General features: G+C 34.8%; 1 protein-coding gene across 1 annotated transcript; it reads right to left on the bottom strand.

The window, feature by feature from the left end:
* Window positions 1–4063: 4063 nt before the first annotated feature.
* On the bottom strand, window positions 4064–7052 carry LOC133036291 (uncharacterized). The gene is made up of 7 exons (XM_061112842.1): window positions 6789–7052; window positions 6464–6544; window positions 5858–5965; window positions 5453–5620; window positions 5232–5342; window positions 4789–5109; window positions 4064–4690 (listed from the first exon to the last, which is right to left on the bottom strand). The coding sequence occupies exons 1-7, from the start codon at window positions 7050–7052 to the stop codon at window positions 4205–4207; spliced, it is 1539 nt and encodes a 512-aa protein (XP_060968825.1). The 3' UTR covers window positions 4064–4204.
* Window positions 7053–17840: the final 10788 nt, after the last annotated feature.

Below are 17840 nucleotides of genomic sequence, written 5' to 3'. Positions count from 1 at the left end.
AAAGACCCCGACTTCACAACATACCCAATGTGTGTGAATGTCATCAACAACCCAACAACAACCATCGATGCAACATTCTTTGGAAATGACAATTCATTAATTACACATAGAAGCGCCTTCCAACCAATCGAATACAATGCAGCAACAACAGAAGACTCAACAAATCAACAACATATAATTGAAGCAAGAGTACTTGGAATTTGGGGAAGAAAGTTTTGACTTCATGGACTATGCAAAACTTGTGGCGAGAGGAAATGGTTGAGCAAGCGGAAAACAACGAGAAAAAAGGAACCGAAATCACAGATTATGACGAACTACTAATCACGAGATCCGCATCATCCGGAAATAGAAGAAGCACAAATATACAAAGACAAAGAAACACTGCAGAGTGTGCTTGGTTTCTATGCAATTAGGAACAACTTCCAATTCAGAGTTAAAAAATCATGTGCAAGAACATACAAGATTTGTTGTTTGGATCCAAAATGCAAGTGGGCACTAACAGCATCCAGAAACGGTCCAACAAAGTCATTCATCATTCGAAAGTACGACAGAAAGGTGATACACACTTGTGATCTAAACATCAGATTTGCCGACAAGAGACAAGCTACAACGAAATTGATTGGAAACTACATCAAACCACGGTTCACCAACATAAAAACAACTCAAACGCCACAAGACATCGAGAGGAGAAATGAAACACAAGTATGGGGTCGAATGAACTACATGAAAGCATGGAGAAGCAAAGAGCACGCGCAAGAAGAATTACGAGGAAAAGCCAACGAATCATACGGAGTTGCTGCCGGTTTTTTGCACATGTTGCAAAAAACTAATCCCGGAACAATAGTGCACATGGAAACGAGAGAATGACAACGGCTTCAAGTACTTGTTTGTCGCCTTTGGATGCATCAATAAAAGGATGGAAGAAATGCAAACCTATAATAGTTGTTGACGGAACTTTCCTTAAATCAACATATGGAGGTACATGCTCTCTGCTTGTACACGGGATGCAAATGGGCACATTTTTCCACTAGCTTTTTCGTTGTGGATTCGAGAAAACAACAACTCATGGCAATGGTTTTTCACAAAAGTGAGAGAAACATATGGGATTAGAGAGGAACGGTGCTTGATCTCGGATAGACATGAGAGCATAAGTAAGGCGGCTTGTCAAGTATTTCCGAAATCACACATTGCTATTGTGTATACCACTCGTTAAGCAACCTAAAAGCAACCTTCAAGAAGAATGCAAGCAAGCCGGATAAACCATTCTTCGCCGACGGAGCATACACGAGAGAGGAAATTTGAATACCATATGAGCGAGTTGGACAGCTTGGACATCCGTGTAAGACCATATTTACAACAAGTTGGATACCACAAATGGTCAAGATACCACCGCAAAAACAACGGTATTCAACTATGACTTCAAACATTGCCGAATCTCTAAATGCGGCAAACTTGGCGACTAGAGAGCTACCAATCACAACACCGATGGAGTCATTGAGAGCATTGATTCAACAATGGACATACACAAACGGGAAAAAAGCACGAGAAAACAACAACATTTTTAACACCTACGGCGAGAAAAGAAATTAGTCGACAACTTTGTGGAATCATTAACGAAAATGTAATGACATGTTAAATATTTTAGTTGCATTTTAGTTTCTTTATAGTTTGTTTTTCGTTGTTATACATATTAACGAGTTTACACTTAATCCGCGAGTAAAACCAATAAACGAGACCATGTTCGAAGTCATTGAACTAACCAGGATCATGGGTCATCAACCTCAAGGAGAAAACATGCGGTTGCAACGATTCCAACTTGATGAGTTACCGTGTGCTCATGCGCTTGCTTTGTTATAAAAGAGATGAACTTGAATGTTTACAACTACGTTCGGGTTATTACACCACGCGAACATGGCTTGAAACATACAGCGGCTCAACATATCCGGTACACAATCACACAACTTGGGATGTGCCACAAAACATAAAAGATATCATTGTTTTGCCACCAAACCAAAAAATAAGATCTGGAAGACCAAGGAAACGAAGGTTTTTATCTGAATGGGATACAAAAAAACATAACAGGTGCGGCAAATGTGGACAACACGGACACAATCGAAAGACATGCAACAATCAAGCAATAAAATAGATACATATGAAATATTTGAATTGTTTAATTTTGTGTGCAAATTCAAACGAAGTTGATCCGTGATGCTCTAAATACATGGGATTTCATTTTTATGAAATTTGAAACAGTTTTTTAATAGTTTCAAAATCGTTTTGTTACGATTGCGACCCTTTGTAAAATATTAAGTACGGAATGACTTATTCTTTACGAGTTTTAAAGGCGATCGATCAATAATTGATAAAACATAACTTGAATAAGGGAAAAGAGTTAATGGAATACGAAGAATAAATATACATTCATAGCACTATTTAGGAAAAATGAAAACATAGTTTGTATTTAGTTGGTTAATAGTTTCTCCATAGTTGTGCGACCGTATATAAGAACTTGAACAATTAAAAAAACACACAACTTTGGGAAATACAAACCTATACAATAAAGATATTATAAGGAGTGAATGTCAAATATCCTAAAAGTTTTAAACCAGCTACATAGTTTTAAACACACAACAACACTAAAACTTGTCAAGTAAATAGATTCAACAAATAACATAATAGAGCCACCAAATTAAAAGTTCCTATTTCTTCAATTTAGATGCCTTAGAAGACTTGGTTTGCTTCTCATCCTCGCTGTCAATACTTTCGTCAATTTTCCTTTGTCCGTACGAGTAAAAAAGTGAAGCAAGTCGGGTTCGATAAACTTCGATGTCAAAGTCTGCAGGGACATCCTTTCCGTGTATAAAGAATTCAGCAAAGGCAGCAACATATGCTCCACAATCACTGTTAAAAAACATAGAGAAAAAATAAACAGATTAGAAACTAAAAAACAACATAAAAGAAACTTAAAAGAAACACTCACTTCTTCGCCGAGACGCAAGACCCTTTGAGCTCCACGATTACGAATGGAGCCGTAGGGTCGAAAGCGAGGCGAGGAACTTGTGCTCTATTCTTCCCGTAACCCAAGTAAATCGAAAAACAAAGGCAGCAACACGGAATAAGCCTTCATCGCATTCCTAGCTGCGGCATTCATCTTCGCGGTTCTCAAAGAATTGTACAGAAATAACGTCCTTTCGTGCACGTCAAGACGCCCAAAAACCCAATGACTTTCCCTTCTTAACTTGATGATGAAAAGCACGTGATCGGCTTCATACCAAGGCTTGGAACAGGGAATGCGCATACCTCGGATGTAATGCGCAATTGGGTGGGCAGCGTGAATGTGTGACATCTTAGTCTTCATTGACTTGGCCTTGTTAAATTTGTGGTACAATGCTTGGATGGAATCATCAAAAAGACAATCAGTGGTTGCGAAATTCAACGTCACAGCGGAAGAATACTTACCTTTTTTCCGAAGGTAATAGAATATGGTGTTCATATGCTGAGAAAAAAAAACAACACAGAAACACAAATGAAAAGGTTTAACAACTGTAAAAAAACTGAAATGTAGTATCAAAACTAAAAAACATTTATAAAGAAACTAAAAACAAACTACCATAAGTACAATATAAATTGGAAACTTTCCCGAGTCGTTCATAAACATGTCGCATGTGGCCAAATGGTAAAACCAAGTTTTATCCTCAACATAATCAACACCTAGCCTAAAACCCGGGGTAAATTTCTTTGCGCCGTCTTCATAACAATTATAATGCCTACAACAACAAAAAAACAGCAAAAAAATAGCATTAAAACGGGAATAAACCGGAAAAAAAAAATAATACAAAAAAGATTTAATAAAAAACAGTCACACAGGATGTTTAAGCAATCCTTCACCAATCCAAGAGTCAAATTTTGCCTCAATCTCGGTAGATACGGGATCAGCAAAAGCATCATTAAGAGCAGAAAGGCCCTTCACATAAGTCACCATTTTGAAATCCCTATCATCCCAGTGGCGAGAACCCGAGGACATAAGCTCCATTGGAGTGCTCCCGACATCGCCGGACCCGAAATCAACAAATGGAGATTTCAAGGCCGGAGCACGCTTCCTCTTATCCAACAGAGGTGTATCAGAGACAGTATCCTCAGTTTCTTCATCAGTATGAAGGGCATCTGACTTTTCACCAACAACATCTGGATTGGGTGCGGAGACCTAAAAAATAAAGAATGCATTAAAACAGTTGCAAAACATACTAGAAACTAATGAGCAACCAAAAAGAAACCTAGTTTTTTTGAAAACAATTAAAAGTAAACTTACATTGATTTTAGCAACAGCCTCCAAGCCAGCCAACACAACTTGATCATCATCTATTACAAGCTGGCTCAACCCATCAAAGAAATCGTCCCCCTTCAATCGAGACTCATCGCCCTTCGGCTTCTCAACATCCTTAACATTTTTATCACTCCCTCCAACATCCTCAGAAGGATTCACATCAGCAGAAGGGACAGCAGTAACAGCCTTGTCAGCATCATCAGCATCCCCACCAACTTTAACCAACTCACAACCATCGTCGGAGTCGGAATCAATATTTTCTGGATCAGGCAATTGCTTCTCATCATCCTCGGCATCATCATCATCATCATCATCATCAGGATCATCATCAGAATCTTGAGTTACTAATTCATCCGATGACTTTCCCTGTATCAACCAACATAAATGAAACTTAAATAAAACAGTAAAGAAACTATACAAAAAAAAATATAAAAAAACCTAAACAATAAAATAAGAATAAATACCTCGTCAGAAGGACGACGATGAATGGCATTAACCTTCTCTTGGATATCCTTAATTACAGTCATTACGGATTTGAAATTAAAATCAACAAAACACCTCAACGAAATGAAGTCCTCGGCCAATGATGATTGATTCGAACTGAGCATCTCCAGCTTAGATTTCATCCAATCAATATCTGCTGAATCAGACTTCTTTGAAGATGAGCCACCCTCGAAGGATTGCTTCGCTACACCACGTTCATCAATAGATTCATCGAGAAATAGACCGTCAAGTTGAAGCTGCTGCCTCTCTTCATCAGTAGGACGCATGTTTTTTATCTTCAACTGAACAGCATAATTAAACATAATATGAAAAAAAATTAAAACAATTGGAAAAACCAAAAAACAACAACATATATAAAACTGAAAAGAAACAGGAAAAAAACAGTAAAGAAACTGTAAAGTACCTTCTCCAAAGGTAAATCAAAAATCTTGCCCTTCAAGTCTCGAAGGGTTGGATTTTTGGTGACGATGGTGTTGCTCCGGTTCGTAATCACGGGAATAGAAGATGAAACTCTCTTACGAAAGAGTTCACCATTGCAGGACAGCATTCATAAAACCAAACAGTAAAAACCCAAGGACATCCCAATGCCCTATACCAGCCATCATATTGGCCTCCCTTCTCTGCCTTTCTATTTTTCATAATGATCCCATGCTCAATCCTACCTTTGAATGAGTCAATTGTCAATTCAAATGATTCCCTACCCCAACAATACTCATCCCACCGACCGCTATCAACTACATCTAGAACAAACCTAGACACTTCTTTGTCAGGAGTATTGCTAAGAAGAAAACACTGAATGAAATACAAAACAGCCATTTTCAAACCAATAGACTCATCCAAACCCCACCGACTACCCAAAAAAGCATCCTCGATGGCTTTGTTGTCAATAGTTTTTACACCACGGAAACATGTTTCTACCAATTGATTTGTTTCCTGTGAAAACAACAACTTGTTGCAATCACCGAAACAATCTAAACCAGAAATAAGGTAAAATTCTTCGGCACTAAACCGTATGCAACGGCCAGCAACCTTAGCCCAAAACTCCTTAGGATTAGGCTGTAAAACTTCCCTTAGTAATAAACTATGAACGACTTGTGGGTGAAAAACAAACTCAGGCATATCCAGAAAATGCCCAAACTGAGTTTGACGAAACAAAGAAAGCAAATTAACAGATAAAGTGTTTTTAATATTATTTATCACGAATCACACACTCGGTGCACACACACTTAGATCCGTAAAAATCGAAGGACTAAATTTACAGATCCCAAACCCGCAACATAACAAAAAAGGGCCAATATAAATTATAAATCCCGAGTTAAACAAGATGAAAACCGTAATACAACTACAAACAAACTAAAAACAAACTATCAATGGCAAACAACTACACAGAAAATAACAGGAAAGACCTTAAATCGTTTGGAAACATAAAAAAAACAGTAAAACAACTAACCCTAAAAGAAATCGAAAAATGCAGTATAAAAAGAACAACAAAACTATATTAAAACAACAAACAAACTAAAAAACATATACAACTATAGAAAAATATAAAGCAAAGATTTGAAAATCGTTTTGAAATCTAAAATATAACAGCAAACAACTAAACCTAATGAAAATCGAAAACACAACAAAACATACCAGTAACAAACTATTAAAAAACTGAAAAGAAACTACCGAAGAATGATTGAAAACACCAAAAACGAAAACAAAACACATAACCTGTAAGCACAAAAAAACACTGAAAATAAAGAAAACAAAACAAAATTAAAGAACAACACCCAGACCAGAATCAAATGAAATGATCAAAAGCAACAATAAATAACTAAAAAATTTAAAAACATGAAACAAAATGCGCAAATGAAACCCTAAAATCACACAAAGCATAATGAACATGAAAACACCAAAATCTGGGTAAAGCATAAATGGAAGAAAGGGGGAAACGAAAATAAAACGAAAAACCAACCTCAGTCCGATCTTCAGCATGTGTAATAGATTTTTGAAATTTTTTCCCAGAAATTTCTGGAAGCGTGGGCTCCTCCAAGTTCAGCTTCGATTTCTTCGAAGAATGGGGTCTCACACGCTTCGGCATGGGAGCTTCAAAATCAGAATCAAAATCATCATTGATTGGGCGTTTACCCTTGGATTTGTTGGCCAAAGATTTCTTGCCCATTTTTGATTTTTTTTTGAGAACTGGAGAAGGGGATGAAGATGACCGAGTGATTGCCATGGTATAAATAAGATTGAAAAAAAATGAAACAGAGAGGGAAAAACAGTTGCTAAATCGTGGGCTAAGAGGAAGTTGAAAATTCGTGGATGAACCAAAAATAAGAGGGAAAAACGTGATAAATTATGGGTGGTTAATGGAGGTTACTTGAATTCAAAATGAACTTAGAGAACAGAAATGAAGAATAGAAAATGAAATGAAAACAAAATGAAAAAAGAGAGGGAAGAGAGTATGATTTGATTGATGATGCATGGGGAGAGAACACGTGTATGCATGGTATGATGAGTAAGTGGTAAATGTGTAATAAAAATAAGTTTGTAAGTATAAATGTAGTAATAGGCGTGTGAGGGTAATTATGTAATAAAGTGTGTAAAAAGGATTTTTCATGTAAAAATTTCTAAAATAAATTGTACCAAAATTAATTAAATAATTAATTTCACAATTTATAATATTTTCCTATTTAATATTAGAAATAATAAGTAGTCTAGAAATAACTATCTAGAAAATATCTTATTTGACTAAGTATCTTTTCCACAAAATTTGAAAAAATATCTAATTTAAGTTGTATTAGAAAAAATCTAGAACTTAAATATTTTTCAAATTTAAATTTAATTAAATATCAAAAATTAAGTTATAACCACTTAATTTGAAAATATTCCATTTTAAGTTAATATTTGAAAAGATATTAACTTAAAAAATATCTAAAGAATCTTAATAACCAATGCTTAAAATTACTCAACTTAATTTTGAAATTTGAAATTCAAAAGATATTCAGATTTAAGTTAGTTAGTTGTAAATAACTAAATATCAACTTAAATAAGAATATTTAATGAAAAATTTAAATTAAGTTCCAGAAAGAATCTAGATGGTTATAATTCTATATTTAATTAAATACAAGAAAATACATATAGTTTAGCTTAGAATAAAAAATTCTTTAAACTATAATTTTCTTAAATTAATTTCAAAATAAATGAAATTAATTATGTTGCTAATCAATTTTATTAGGTTAAACTAGTGTAATTAACCTAGTACAGTCATTCAAATCAGGCAAATGGGCCTTCACAATTAGGGTGGTTTGTGTGAGGGGGTGCTGGGTTCAGTATGTCGTACCCACTTCTATGGCTCCCAACTCTCACACAAGGCCCAAAAGAGAGGAATTTAACCTTAATAAGAACAACTGTTATTAATTGAATAGGCCCAAAAACTAAATGGGCCTAAATAAATTCTATCAATAACTATGATAATTTATTTTAGCAACATTAACCTATATGCATCTATAATAAAATTAAACACATAGGCTCACACAGGCACACTTTGGATGGGTCCTATCATGTTGCTAGGTCATACACAGATGAAAGAAGATTGTAAATATACCTGTTACAAATTATTATCTTGACCAAGGGAGCCATCAGATCATTAGATCTGGCAAAAAGTAACCATGGCTATTTGCAATCAAGTAATAATAGGTTTTGAAAACTTACACATAAGCTAAAACACATACTCCTGCAACAAGGTTAGCTGGATAGTTGGATGTAGGAATTATTTAATTTTAAATGAAATATTTAATTTCGAAAATAATTAATTAAATAATAAAAAAATTTCGAAAATTTTAAAAAAAATTTGAAAAAATTCGAAAATTAAAATTAAATTTAAAATTAAACCTACAATTTTGAAAAATTAGGTTTCAACCAACCTAAATATCATTTCAAAAATTTACTAACTACTTTTAAATTTTAAATGTTATTTTAAAAATAAAAAATAGAAAAGATAAATGAAATATCTTTTCAGATTTTAAATTTAATTTAAATAAATAAAATAACAAAATTTAAAGTTAGCAAAATATCTTACATCTATTTAAAATTACATGATTATAAATATCTTATTTTAAATTTAAATAAGGTCAAAATATCTAAAAAGATTTTAAAAAAAAATCTTAAAAGATAAGATATAATTAAAAATATCTTAAAAGATAAGATATTTTAAAAAATATCATAAAAGATTTTATAAATATCTTATAAAATCTGACCTTAAATTTAAAAAAAAATAAGATATAATCAAATTTAAAAATAAGATAGATTTTTTTAAGCAAGAAGATAGATACTAATTCTATTCAAATTCAAATTACACTAATATCTTGAATTAAATTTAAAAAATATTAAATTAATTCAAAATGATAATTAGAATTGAATTAGGAATAGTAATAGTATAAATACAAAACTATACAAAAAATTGGAAGTTAATTCCATGAAAAAGCATGAAAAATTGAAGAAAAACAAAAGATTTCGAAACTGTACGGACAGATTTGCGATCGCAGGAAAATATCAGCAGAGCCCCGATTTTTTCAAATCTTCAAAAAATCATAACTAATTCAAATAAAATCCAAATTAAGTTCTGTAAAAGGCTAACTTGCTTAATTTTTTCCATACTATCCAATAAAAATAATTCCAGAGATAAAATCACAATTATGTTTTACGAAAATTTCACAAACATCAATCAATCATTAAATAACACTCAATACAACATGATACCATCCAAAGAACATACAAACAATCGTTTTAAAGTCCAAATTTCTTGCAAGTAAATCAATTACCATGGCTCTGATACCAGTTGTTGGAAATTATTTTACCAGGATCTTTGATCTACTCACAAGTATGTTTATTAACATCCTAAATATGAACTTTCTAAAACGATGAAATAAACACATATAAAGTTTAAGAAACCTTACATTGGGTGCAGCGGAATAATATGACTCATTCCGTTCAGATATCTAGCCCTTGATTCCTTTCTGTAGCAGAGCATTATCAATATCTGAACCTGGATCTCTTTCTCTGAATCTTTGATGCTGAATCTCCTTTGCTGATGATCTTTCTTCACGATCTTCCTTACTATGATTGAGGTATCACTTGCTGTGTGTGGGCACTACTCTCACACTAAGATTTTCGAAATTGAAGAGGGAAGGAGAAAGAGAAGGGTCAGCCAAAGATAGGGAGAGAGAAGACTCAGTTTTTTCTGAATCAGAAGTGTAGAAATTTAAGTGTAAATTTCCTGAAGCCTTCACTATCTATTTATAGCATTCCACTAGGGTAAGGTTTGAATTATTAGGCATTAAAATAATGAAAATATCAGTTTAAATTTCCTACAAAAGTGGCCAGCCCTATACAAGTGGATTTGGGCCTTACTTTTTGCAATTTTGCAGTTTTACCTTTTCTGCATCTGATTTTCTCAAAAACGCCAATTTTCTAATTCAACCATTTAAATGCCAATTCTAACTATTTAATAACTATAAATAATTATTAAATAATATTGTCATTTATCATATTTATTAATTGAACCATACAAAGTATCATAATTAACAAATATGCCCCTATAAACTCTTTCTTTACAATTTCGCCCTTACTTAGTGAAAATTTCACAAATAGACATAGTCTAATTTGAGAATTATAATTGATTAATCAAAACCAATTACATGAGTCTTACAAGCAATATTATCTCAACTAGTGGGGGGACCATGGGTCTATATAACCGAGCTTCCAATAAGTAGATCAAGAATTTAGGACTAAAATTCACTAAGTTATTAATTCTTCGTTGAATCCACGCATAGAACTTAGAATTGCACTCTCAGTATATAGAATGCTCTATATGTTCCACCATATAGACACATCATTAGTTATCCATTGTTATAATCCTAATTTGATCAATGATCCTCTATATGAATGATCTACACTGTAAAGGGATTAAATTACCGTTACACCCTACAATGTATTTATTCCTTAAAACACTTGACCCCGTATAAATGATATTTCAGCTTATGTGAAATGAGTACTCCACCATTTATGTTCGTTTGGTCAAGCTCGAAGGAGATCATCCTTTGCTTACTATTCGCCAGATAGAAGCTATAGATTCCATGTTTATGCTAGCGCTCCCACTCAATTGCACTACCGTGTTCCCAAAATGTACGTATCACCCTGACCTAAAAGTAGGCTTAACTAACAAATCAAAGAACACGAATAGCCTCTCGAGATTGAGCCTAATCATATCAGGATTAAGATCATTTGATCTAGGATCAACTAGGCGATATTGACTTGAATAGATATTACGGTAAGTTTAATAAATCTAAGTCAAAGTTCAATATCGGTCCCTTCCGATGCATACTCCATGCATCCAACCTGAGCTTTACTTTAACCAATGTTCTGGAAAGAACATAGTATTTCTCCAAATACAAGTAAACTCTTGTTGTAGATTATCATATCAGTAAAACCCTGTGTCTGATAAATCTAGGAAACTTTATTCACATAGTCATGTTTACTTTCCAATGTGTTGACGGCACAATAAACAGGATCAAGTATGTGAAAAGGGTTTCAGATGAATTTATACATTTTGTACATACAATCATGAAATAAATCATGTGAACCATGCAACATTAAATGTTATTTCTGATCTATATTAATAAGTAAATCTGATTATATTGAAATGAGTTTTATTTAGCGCATAAAACCCAACAAGGTGAATTTCCTGTATGCGAGTCTTTCCTAGAAGAAAAAATTACTAAACGTTCTTTCTCTGCAAAGGGAGAGCGCGCCAAACAACCCCTAGGGTTAGTGCATTCTGATGTTTGCGGACCCCTGAATGTCAAAGCCCGAGGTGGTTATGAGTATTTCGTCACTTTCATTAATGATTTCTCTAGATACAGTTTTCTTTACCTAATGCAAAAGAAATCTGAAATGTTTGAAAAGTTTTAGGAATTTCATGCTTTGGCTCAAAACCAATTAGGTAAAACATTAAAGATATTGCGAACTGATAGGGGTGGAGAATATATGGATATGCAGTTCAAAGATCATTTAATTGAACTTGGAATTGAATCCCAATATACTGCCCCAAGCACTCCACAGCAAAATGGAGTAGCAGAGAGAAGAAATCACACTCTTTTGGAAATGGTTAGGTCTATGCTGAGTTATTCAACTCTTTCTACGTCCTTCTGGGGATATGCTATTGAGATGGCAAATGACATTTCAAATGTTGTTCCATCTAAAGCAGTTCCTAAGACACCCGTCGAACTATAGAATGGTCGTACACCTATTTTACACCGTTATAGAATTTGGTGGTGCCCTGCTCATGTCTTGAGAAAGAAAGAAGGCAAAGTGGAATCGCGAACTGAAGTTTGCATGTTTGTCGGAAATTCTAAAGAGACTAGGGGTGGACTATTTTATAGTTACAAGGATAACAAAGTGTTTGTTTCTACAAATGCTACTTTTCTTGAAGAAAACTATATTAAAGATGACAAATCGAAAAGTAAAGTTGTATTAGAGGAAATGCTTTCAGATATAACTCCTTCCAATGTTCCGTCCTCTTCCACTCAAGAAGAGGATAATCCCACTCCCTCAGTCAAAACAACTGAGAGAACTACCACTAAAGTTCCTGTTCAGAAGATCATTGCTCCTCGTCGTAGTGGGTGGGTTTCTACAAAACTGTCTCGTTATGGCTTGGATGGTGAAATTAATATGGTCGTTGGTGACTGTATTGAAGACGACCCATTAACCTATAAACAGGCAATGGCAAGTCCAGAACGGAAACGATGGTCAGCCGGTATGGATTCAGAAATGTATTCCATGAAAAAGAACAAAGTCTGGGAATATGTAGACGGACCCGATGACTATCGTCCAATCGGATGTAAGTGGGTCTACAAGAAGAAAAGAGGCGCTGGAGGCAAAGTCAAAACTTTTAAAGCTAGACTGGTCGCCAAGGGTTATACCTAAAAAGAAGGTGTGGACTATGAGGAAAGTTTTAGTCAAGTCGCCATGCTCAACTCCATCTGAATTCTTCTCTCCATCGCATCTGCTTTCGATTATGAAATTTGGCAAATGGATGTTAAGACAGCCTTCCTAAATGGAGTTCTTGAAGAAACCATCTATATGGAGCAACCAGAAGGCTATGTTCTTCCAGGGCAAGAAAAGAAAGTTTGCAAGTTAAATAGGTCTATTTAAGGACTTAAGCAAGCTTCTCGCTCGTGGAACAAAAGGTTTGATGAAATCATCAAGACCTACGGCTTTCTTCAGAATGACGAAATTTTGATCATTGGCGACAATGTCAAGAAAATGACTGACATCAAGGAATGGTTAGACACTCAATTTGAAAAGAAAGATTTGGGTGAGGCTGCCTATGTTCTCAGTATTCAAATTATCAGAAATCGGAAGAACAGATCCCTTGCTCTCTCTCTCAAACAACTTACAAATATAAAGTTTTAGAGAGATTCTCAATGACAAACACCAAAGGGGCGACTATGCCTTCTAGATATGGTACCTGTCTATCTAACGAATAGTGTCCCACTGATCCTCAAGAGATAGAGGACATGGGAAGAATTCGTTATGCTTCTGCAGTTGCAAGTCTAATGTATGCAATATTATGCACTAGACCTGACATCTGTTATGCAGTAGGAATCGTGAGCAGGTATCAGACAAATCCAGGTCAGGAACATTGGAATGTTGTTAATTATATTCTGAAATACTTGAAGAGTACAAGACAATTTGTGTTAGTCTACAAGGATGGTGCTTTAAATCCCATAGGCTATACCAACTCAGATTTCCTGGCATGTCTTCATGACAGGAAATCTACATCTGGGATGGTGTTTACTCTTGGGGGTGGACTAGTGGTTTGGAGAAGTGCTAAACAAACTGCAATTTCAGACTCTACCATGGAGGCAGAATATATAGCTACTGCAGAGGCTGCCAAAGAACTTGTCTGGCTGAGAAAGTTCTTCACAGGTCTCGGTGTCGTCCCTGGAATGGAAAAACCACTAGTTTTGCTTTGTGATAACACTGGAGCCATAGCCAACAGTAAGGAGCATCGAAGCCACAAGAGGAGAAACCATATAGAAAGGAAATATCACATCATTAGAGAATATGTGGCAAGAGGGGATGTACTGGTGGAAAAAGTGGACACAGAGGACAACTTAGCTGATCCATTCACCAAAGTCTTGGCAGGAACTGCATTCGAAAAGCACCGTCAGAATTTACGATTAATTGATATGTAATGATTAGTTTTATATTAGTGCAAGTGGGAGTTTGTTGGGTTTTATGCCCTAAATAAAACTCCATTTTAATGTAATCTCTATTATTCAATATCTATAAAGAAACATAAGTATTTTTCATTCATTTGTGTGTTATTTGATTCATTTTATCAATTACTTGTCTATTTTATTTATAAATTCATCCAAACCCTTTTCACATTTTTATTCTTGTTTATTGTGTCGTCAGCATAGTTGAAAGTAATCAAGATTATGTGATTAACGATATTCCTAGATTTATCAAAACACATGGTTTTACTAATATGAAAATCTACAACATAGTTTACTTGCATCTTGGATAAATGCTATGTTCTTTCCAGAGCATTGGTCAAAGTAAAGCTTGGCTTGGATGCATGGAGTATGCATCGAAAGGGACAGATATTGAACTTTGATTTAGATATATTAAACTTACCGTAATATCTATTCAATTCAATATCACCTAGTTGATCCTAGATCAAATGATCTTAGTCCTGATATGATTAGGTTCAATCTCAGGAGTGTTACACATGTTCTTTGATTTGTTAGTTAAGCCTACTTTTGTGTCAGGGTGATACGTACATTTTGGAACATGGTAGTGCGATTGAGTGGGAGCGCTAAACATAGATATGGAATCTATAGCTTCCATCTGGCAAATAGAAAGTAAATGATGATTTCCTTTGAGCTTGGCTAAACAGAGATAAATGATTTAGTACTCATTTCACTTTGCTGAAATATCATTTATATGGGGCTAAGTGTTTTAAGGATAAAATACATTGAAGGGTATTACGGTAATTTAATACCTATACAATGTAGATCATCTATATCGAGGATCATTGATCAAATTAGGATTATAACAATGGATAATTAATACTATATGGTGGAACATATAGAGCGTTCTATATAGCTGAGAGTGCAATTCTGAGTTCTATGCATGGATGCAACAAAGAATTAATAAGTCAGTGAATTTACTTGGTAAGTTCTTGGTCTGCTTATTGGAAGCTCGGATATATAGGCCCATGGTCCCCACACTAGTTGAGACAATACTACTTGTATGACTCAATTAATTGATTTTGGCTAATCAATTATAATTCTAAAATTAGACTATGTCTAGTTTGTGAATTTTTCAATAAGCAAGGGCAAAATTGTAAAGAAAGAGTTTCTAGGGTATATTTGTTAATTAAGAGACTTTGATTAGTCTAATTAATAAATATATTAAATGACAATATTATTTAATAATTAAATTTGGTTATTAAATAGTTGAAATTGGCATTTAAATGGTTGAATTTGAAAATTGTCGTTTTTGAGAAAATGAGATGTAGAAATGATAAAACAGCAAAATTGCAAAAGTGGGGCCCAATATCCTTAGAGCCTTGGCCGGCCACTTATGCAGGTTTTATCGTTTAATTTTTTTTTCATTATTTTAATGCCAAATAATTCTAACCTAACCCTAGGTGGCATACTATAAATAGATAGTGATGGCTTCAGGAAAAGATGATGCATCTTATTCCTTCAGAGAAAAACCTGAGTGCCTTCTACCAAACCTAGTCACCACCTCTCTCTCTCTCTTCTTCATTATTGAAACGAATCCCTTGATTGATAGAGTAGTGCCCACACACATCAAGTGGTATCTCAATCATAGTGTGGAAGATCTTGAAGAATCCAGATTCAACAGAAGGACATCAGACTCAGATCTTGGTGATACTCTGCGACAGAAAGGATACAAGGGTTAGAGATCTGAGTGGAAGGAGACATCATATTCCGCTGCAACCACTGTAAGGTTTCTCATACTTTATATGTGTTTATTTATAATCGTTTTAGAAGTTCATATTTAGGATGTTAAACAACGTACTTGTTAGTAAATCTAAGATCCTGGTAAAATAATTCCAACAGCTTATTTTTCTCTATTTTTATCATTTTTTTATTCCAAATAATTCAACCCTAACCCTATTGGAAATTAGTATAAAAAGAAGGCTATGGTCTCATTATCCAACTAATGCATCCAAAGCTAAAAACCTAGTTTTCTCTCTAGGTTGATGAGAGCTCTTCATTTTCTTCTTCTTCAATTCGAAACATCATAGCCTCTTCTTCAAAAAACCAAAATTCAGCCATTAGTGATTGAGTACATGCCCACACATATCAAGTGGTCCTCAATCATAGTGTGTAAGACTGTGAAGAATCCAAATTCAAGAGAAGGAGAATCGGGCTCAGATCTTGGTGATACTCTGCTACAGAAAGGATACAAGGGTTAGAGATCTGAGCGGAAGGAGTCATTATTATTCTGCTGCAACCACTGTAAGGTTTCTCAAACTTTATATGTGTTTAAATAACATTATTTTAGAGATTCATATTTAAGATGTTAAATAACATACATGGTAGTAAATCTAGATCCTGGTAAAATATAATCCAACAACAATCACCTCTATTTCCTCAAAATTTTCTATTACTTCCCAGTGTTCCGGAAGCTTTAGCTTTCTGTTTGTGATCTGGGTTGCCATTGTCGGTCCCCTTACTGACACTACCACCCACACTAGGGTTTGATGCCGTGACAACATCCTTAGAACCTTTCTCTTTAATCACATGTTCTTTTGCCTCTTCAACAATCAAGGCTAACTTGTCCCAATAGATAGTTGCATTCAATCCCCTTTCATATTTTTGTTTCTGGGTGACGTCTATCTGTAACAGATCACCTGCGAACTTGGATAAGTGATCGAATTCCAGGGTATACTCGGCCAATGTCTTCTTCCCTTGAGTCAACTTCACAAAGTCTTCCATATGGGAAGTTCTGATGGCAATGTTATAAAAATTTTCTTCAAATAGGCTCTTAAATTACTCTCAAAACATAGTACTGACATCTCGAGTCTGCCTCACAATATCCCACCAGACACGGGCATGTTCTTGAAACATGAATGTAGCATACTTAACTTGTTCTGTTCCTGTCACCCCCATATTATCTAGGATGCAGATAATAGTGCTCATCAATTGGTCAACCTTGATGATATCATTACCTCCCTAAAATGTTGGAGGTTGTAACTTGACAAAATGTTCAAACACTGAATCTCGATGTGGTAGAATAAATCTCAGGTTACCCAGCATTGGAACAGGAGCTGGTGGTAACACTTGTTATGTTGGGGCTGTCAGTGCTGATTGCCTAAACCAGCGCAATTAATCTTCTTGACGAAGTATAATGCTTCCAATTTTGACAAACATTGGCTGCCAGTCGGTAGGTGGATTAGCATTGTTAACCCCTGCATTATCCCTCGGATTCTACGGAGGTGCAGGCGGTGCCGGTGGATTGGCTTGGTCCTTACCAGGCTCTACGTGGTCGCCCTGTGGTCTAGATGATTGTGGAGGCTCCATTCTTTTTCAAATAGCCCTGAAATCAACAACCCTGGTAAGTCAGGCACTTGATCCACACTTACACACTTATTGCCTTAACCTAAACTTATACTTACTATTTCTCTTTTTAAATAAACATTTATCAATTTAAACATTAATCATGATTTTCATATAACATTCATTTCTAGAAGCTCATATGCTGCCTAAAATGGAAAATGGTAAACAATTTATCACATAACCAGTTAAGCATTTACTCTCAACACTTATTGCACCACGAGTCGAGCTTGTCTCTAACGATGATTGTACATGTTCAGTCGGCCTACAGGAAGTTTAAAACCCTTGGCGCTCTGATACAAAATTGTAAAACTCTAACAAATAGGCACGCTACGATCCCCCATGCTACATAACCTAATCCC

The sequence above is a fragment of the Cannabis sativa genome, chromosome 3 (genome assembly GCF_029168945.1).
Source record: "Cannabis sativa cultivar Pink pepper isolate KNU-18-1 chromosome 3, ASM2916894v1, whole genome shotgun sequence".
In the NCBI taxonomy this organism is placed as follows: Eukaryota; Viridiplantae; Streptophyta; class Magnoliopsida; order Rosales; family Cannabaceae; genus Cannabis; species Cannabis sativa.
Note: the sequence above shows the minus strand (reverse complement) of the source record. Positions and strands in the feature narration are given on the sequence as shown.

Excerpts from the sequence above, each read along its gene's own strand:
- LOC133036291 (XM_061112842.1), bottom strand. The coding sequence starts at position 7,052 with ATGGCAATCACTCGGTCATCTTCATCCCCTTCTCCAGTTCTCAAAAAA. Across the intron at positions 5,621-5,857 it reads CTAAGGAGTTTTGGGCTAAG|TGTTTTCTTCTTAGCAATAC; the intron begins GTTGCTGGCCGT and ends TATTTCATTCAG. Across the intron at positions 5,343-5,452 it reads TCATTATGAAAAATAGAAAG|AGAGTTTCATCTTCTATTCC; the intron begins GCAGAGAAGGGA and ends CTCTTTCGTAAG.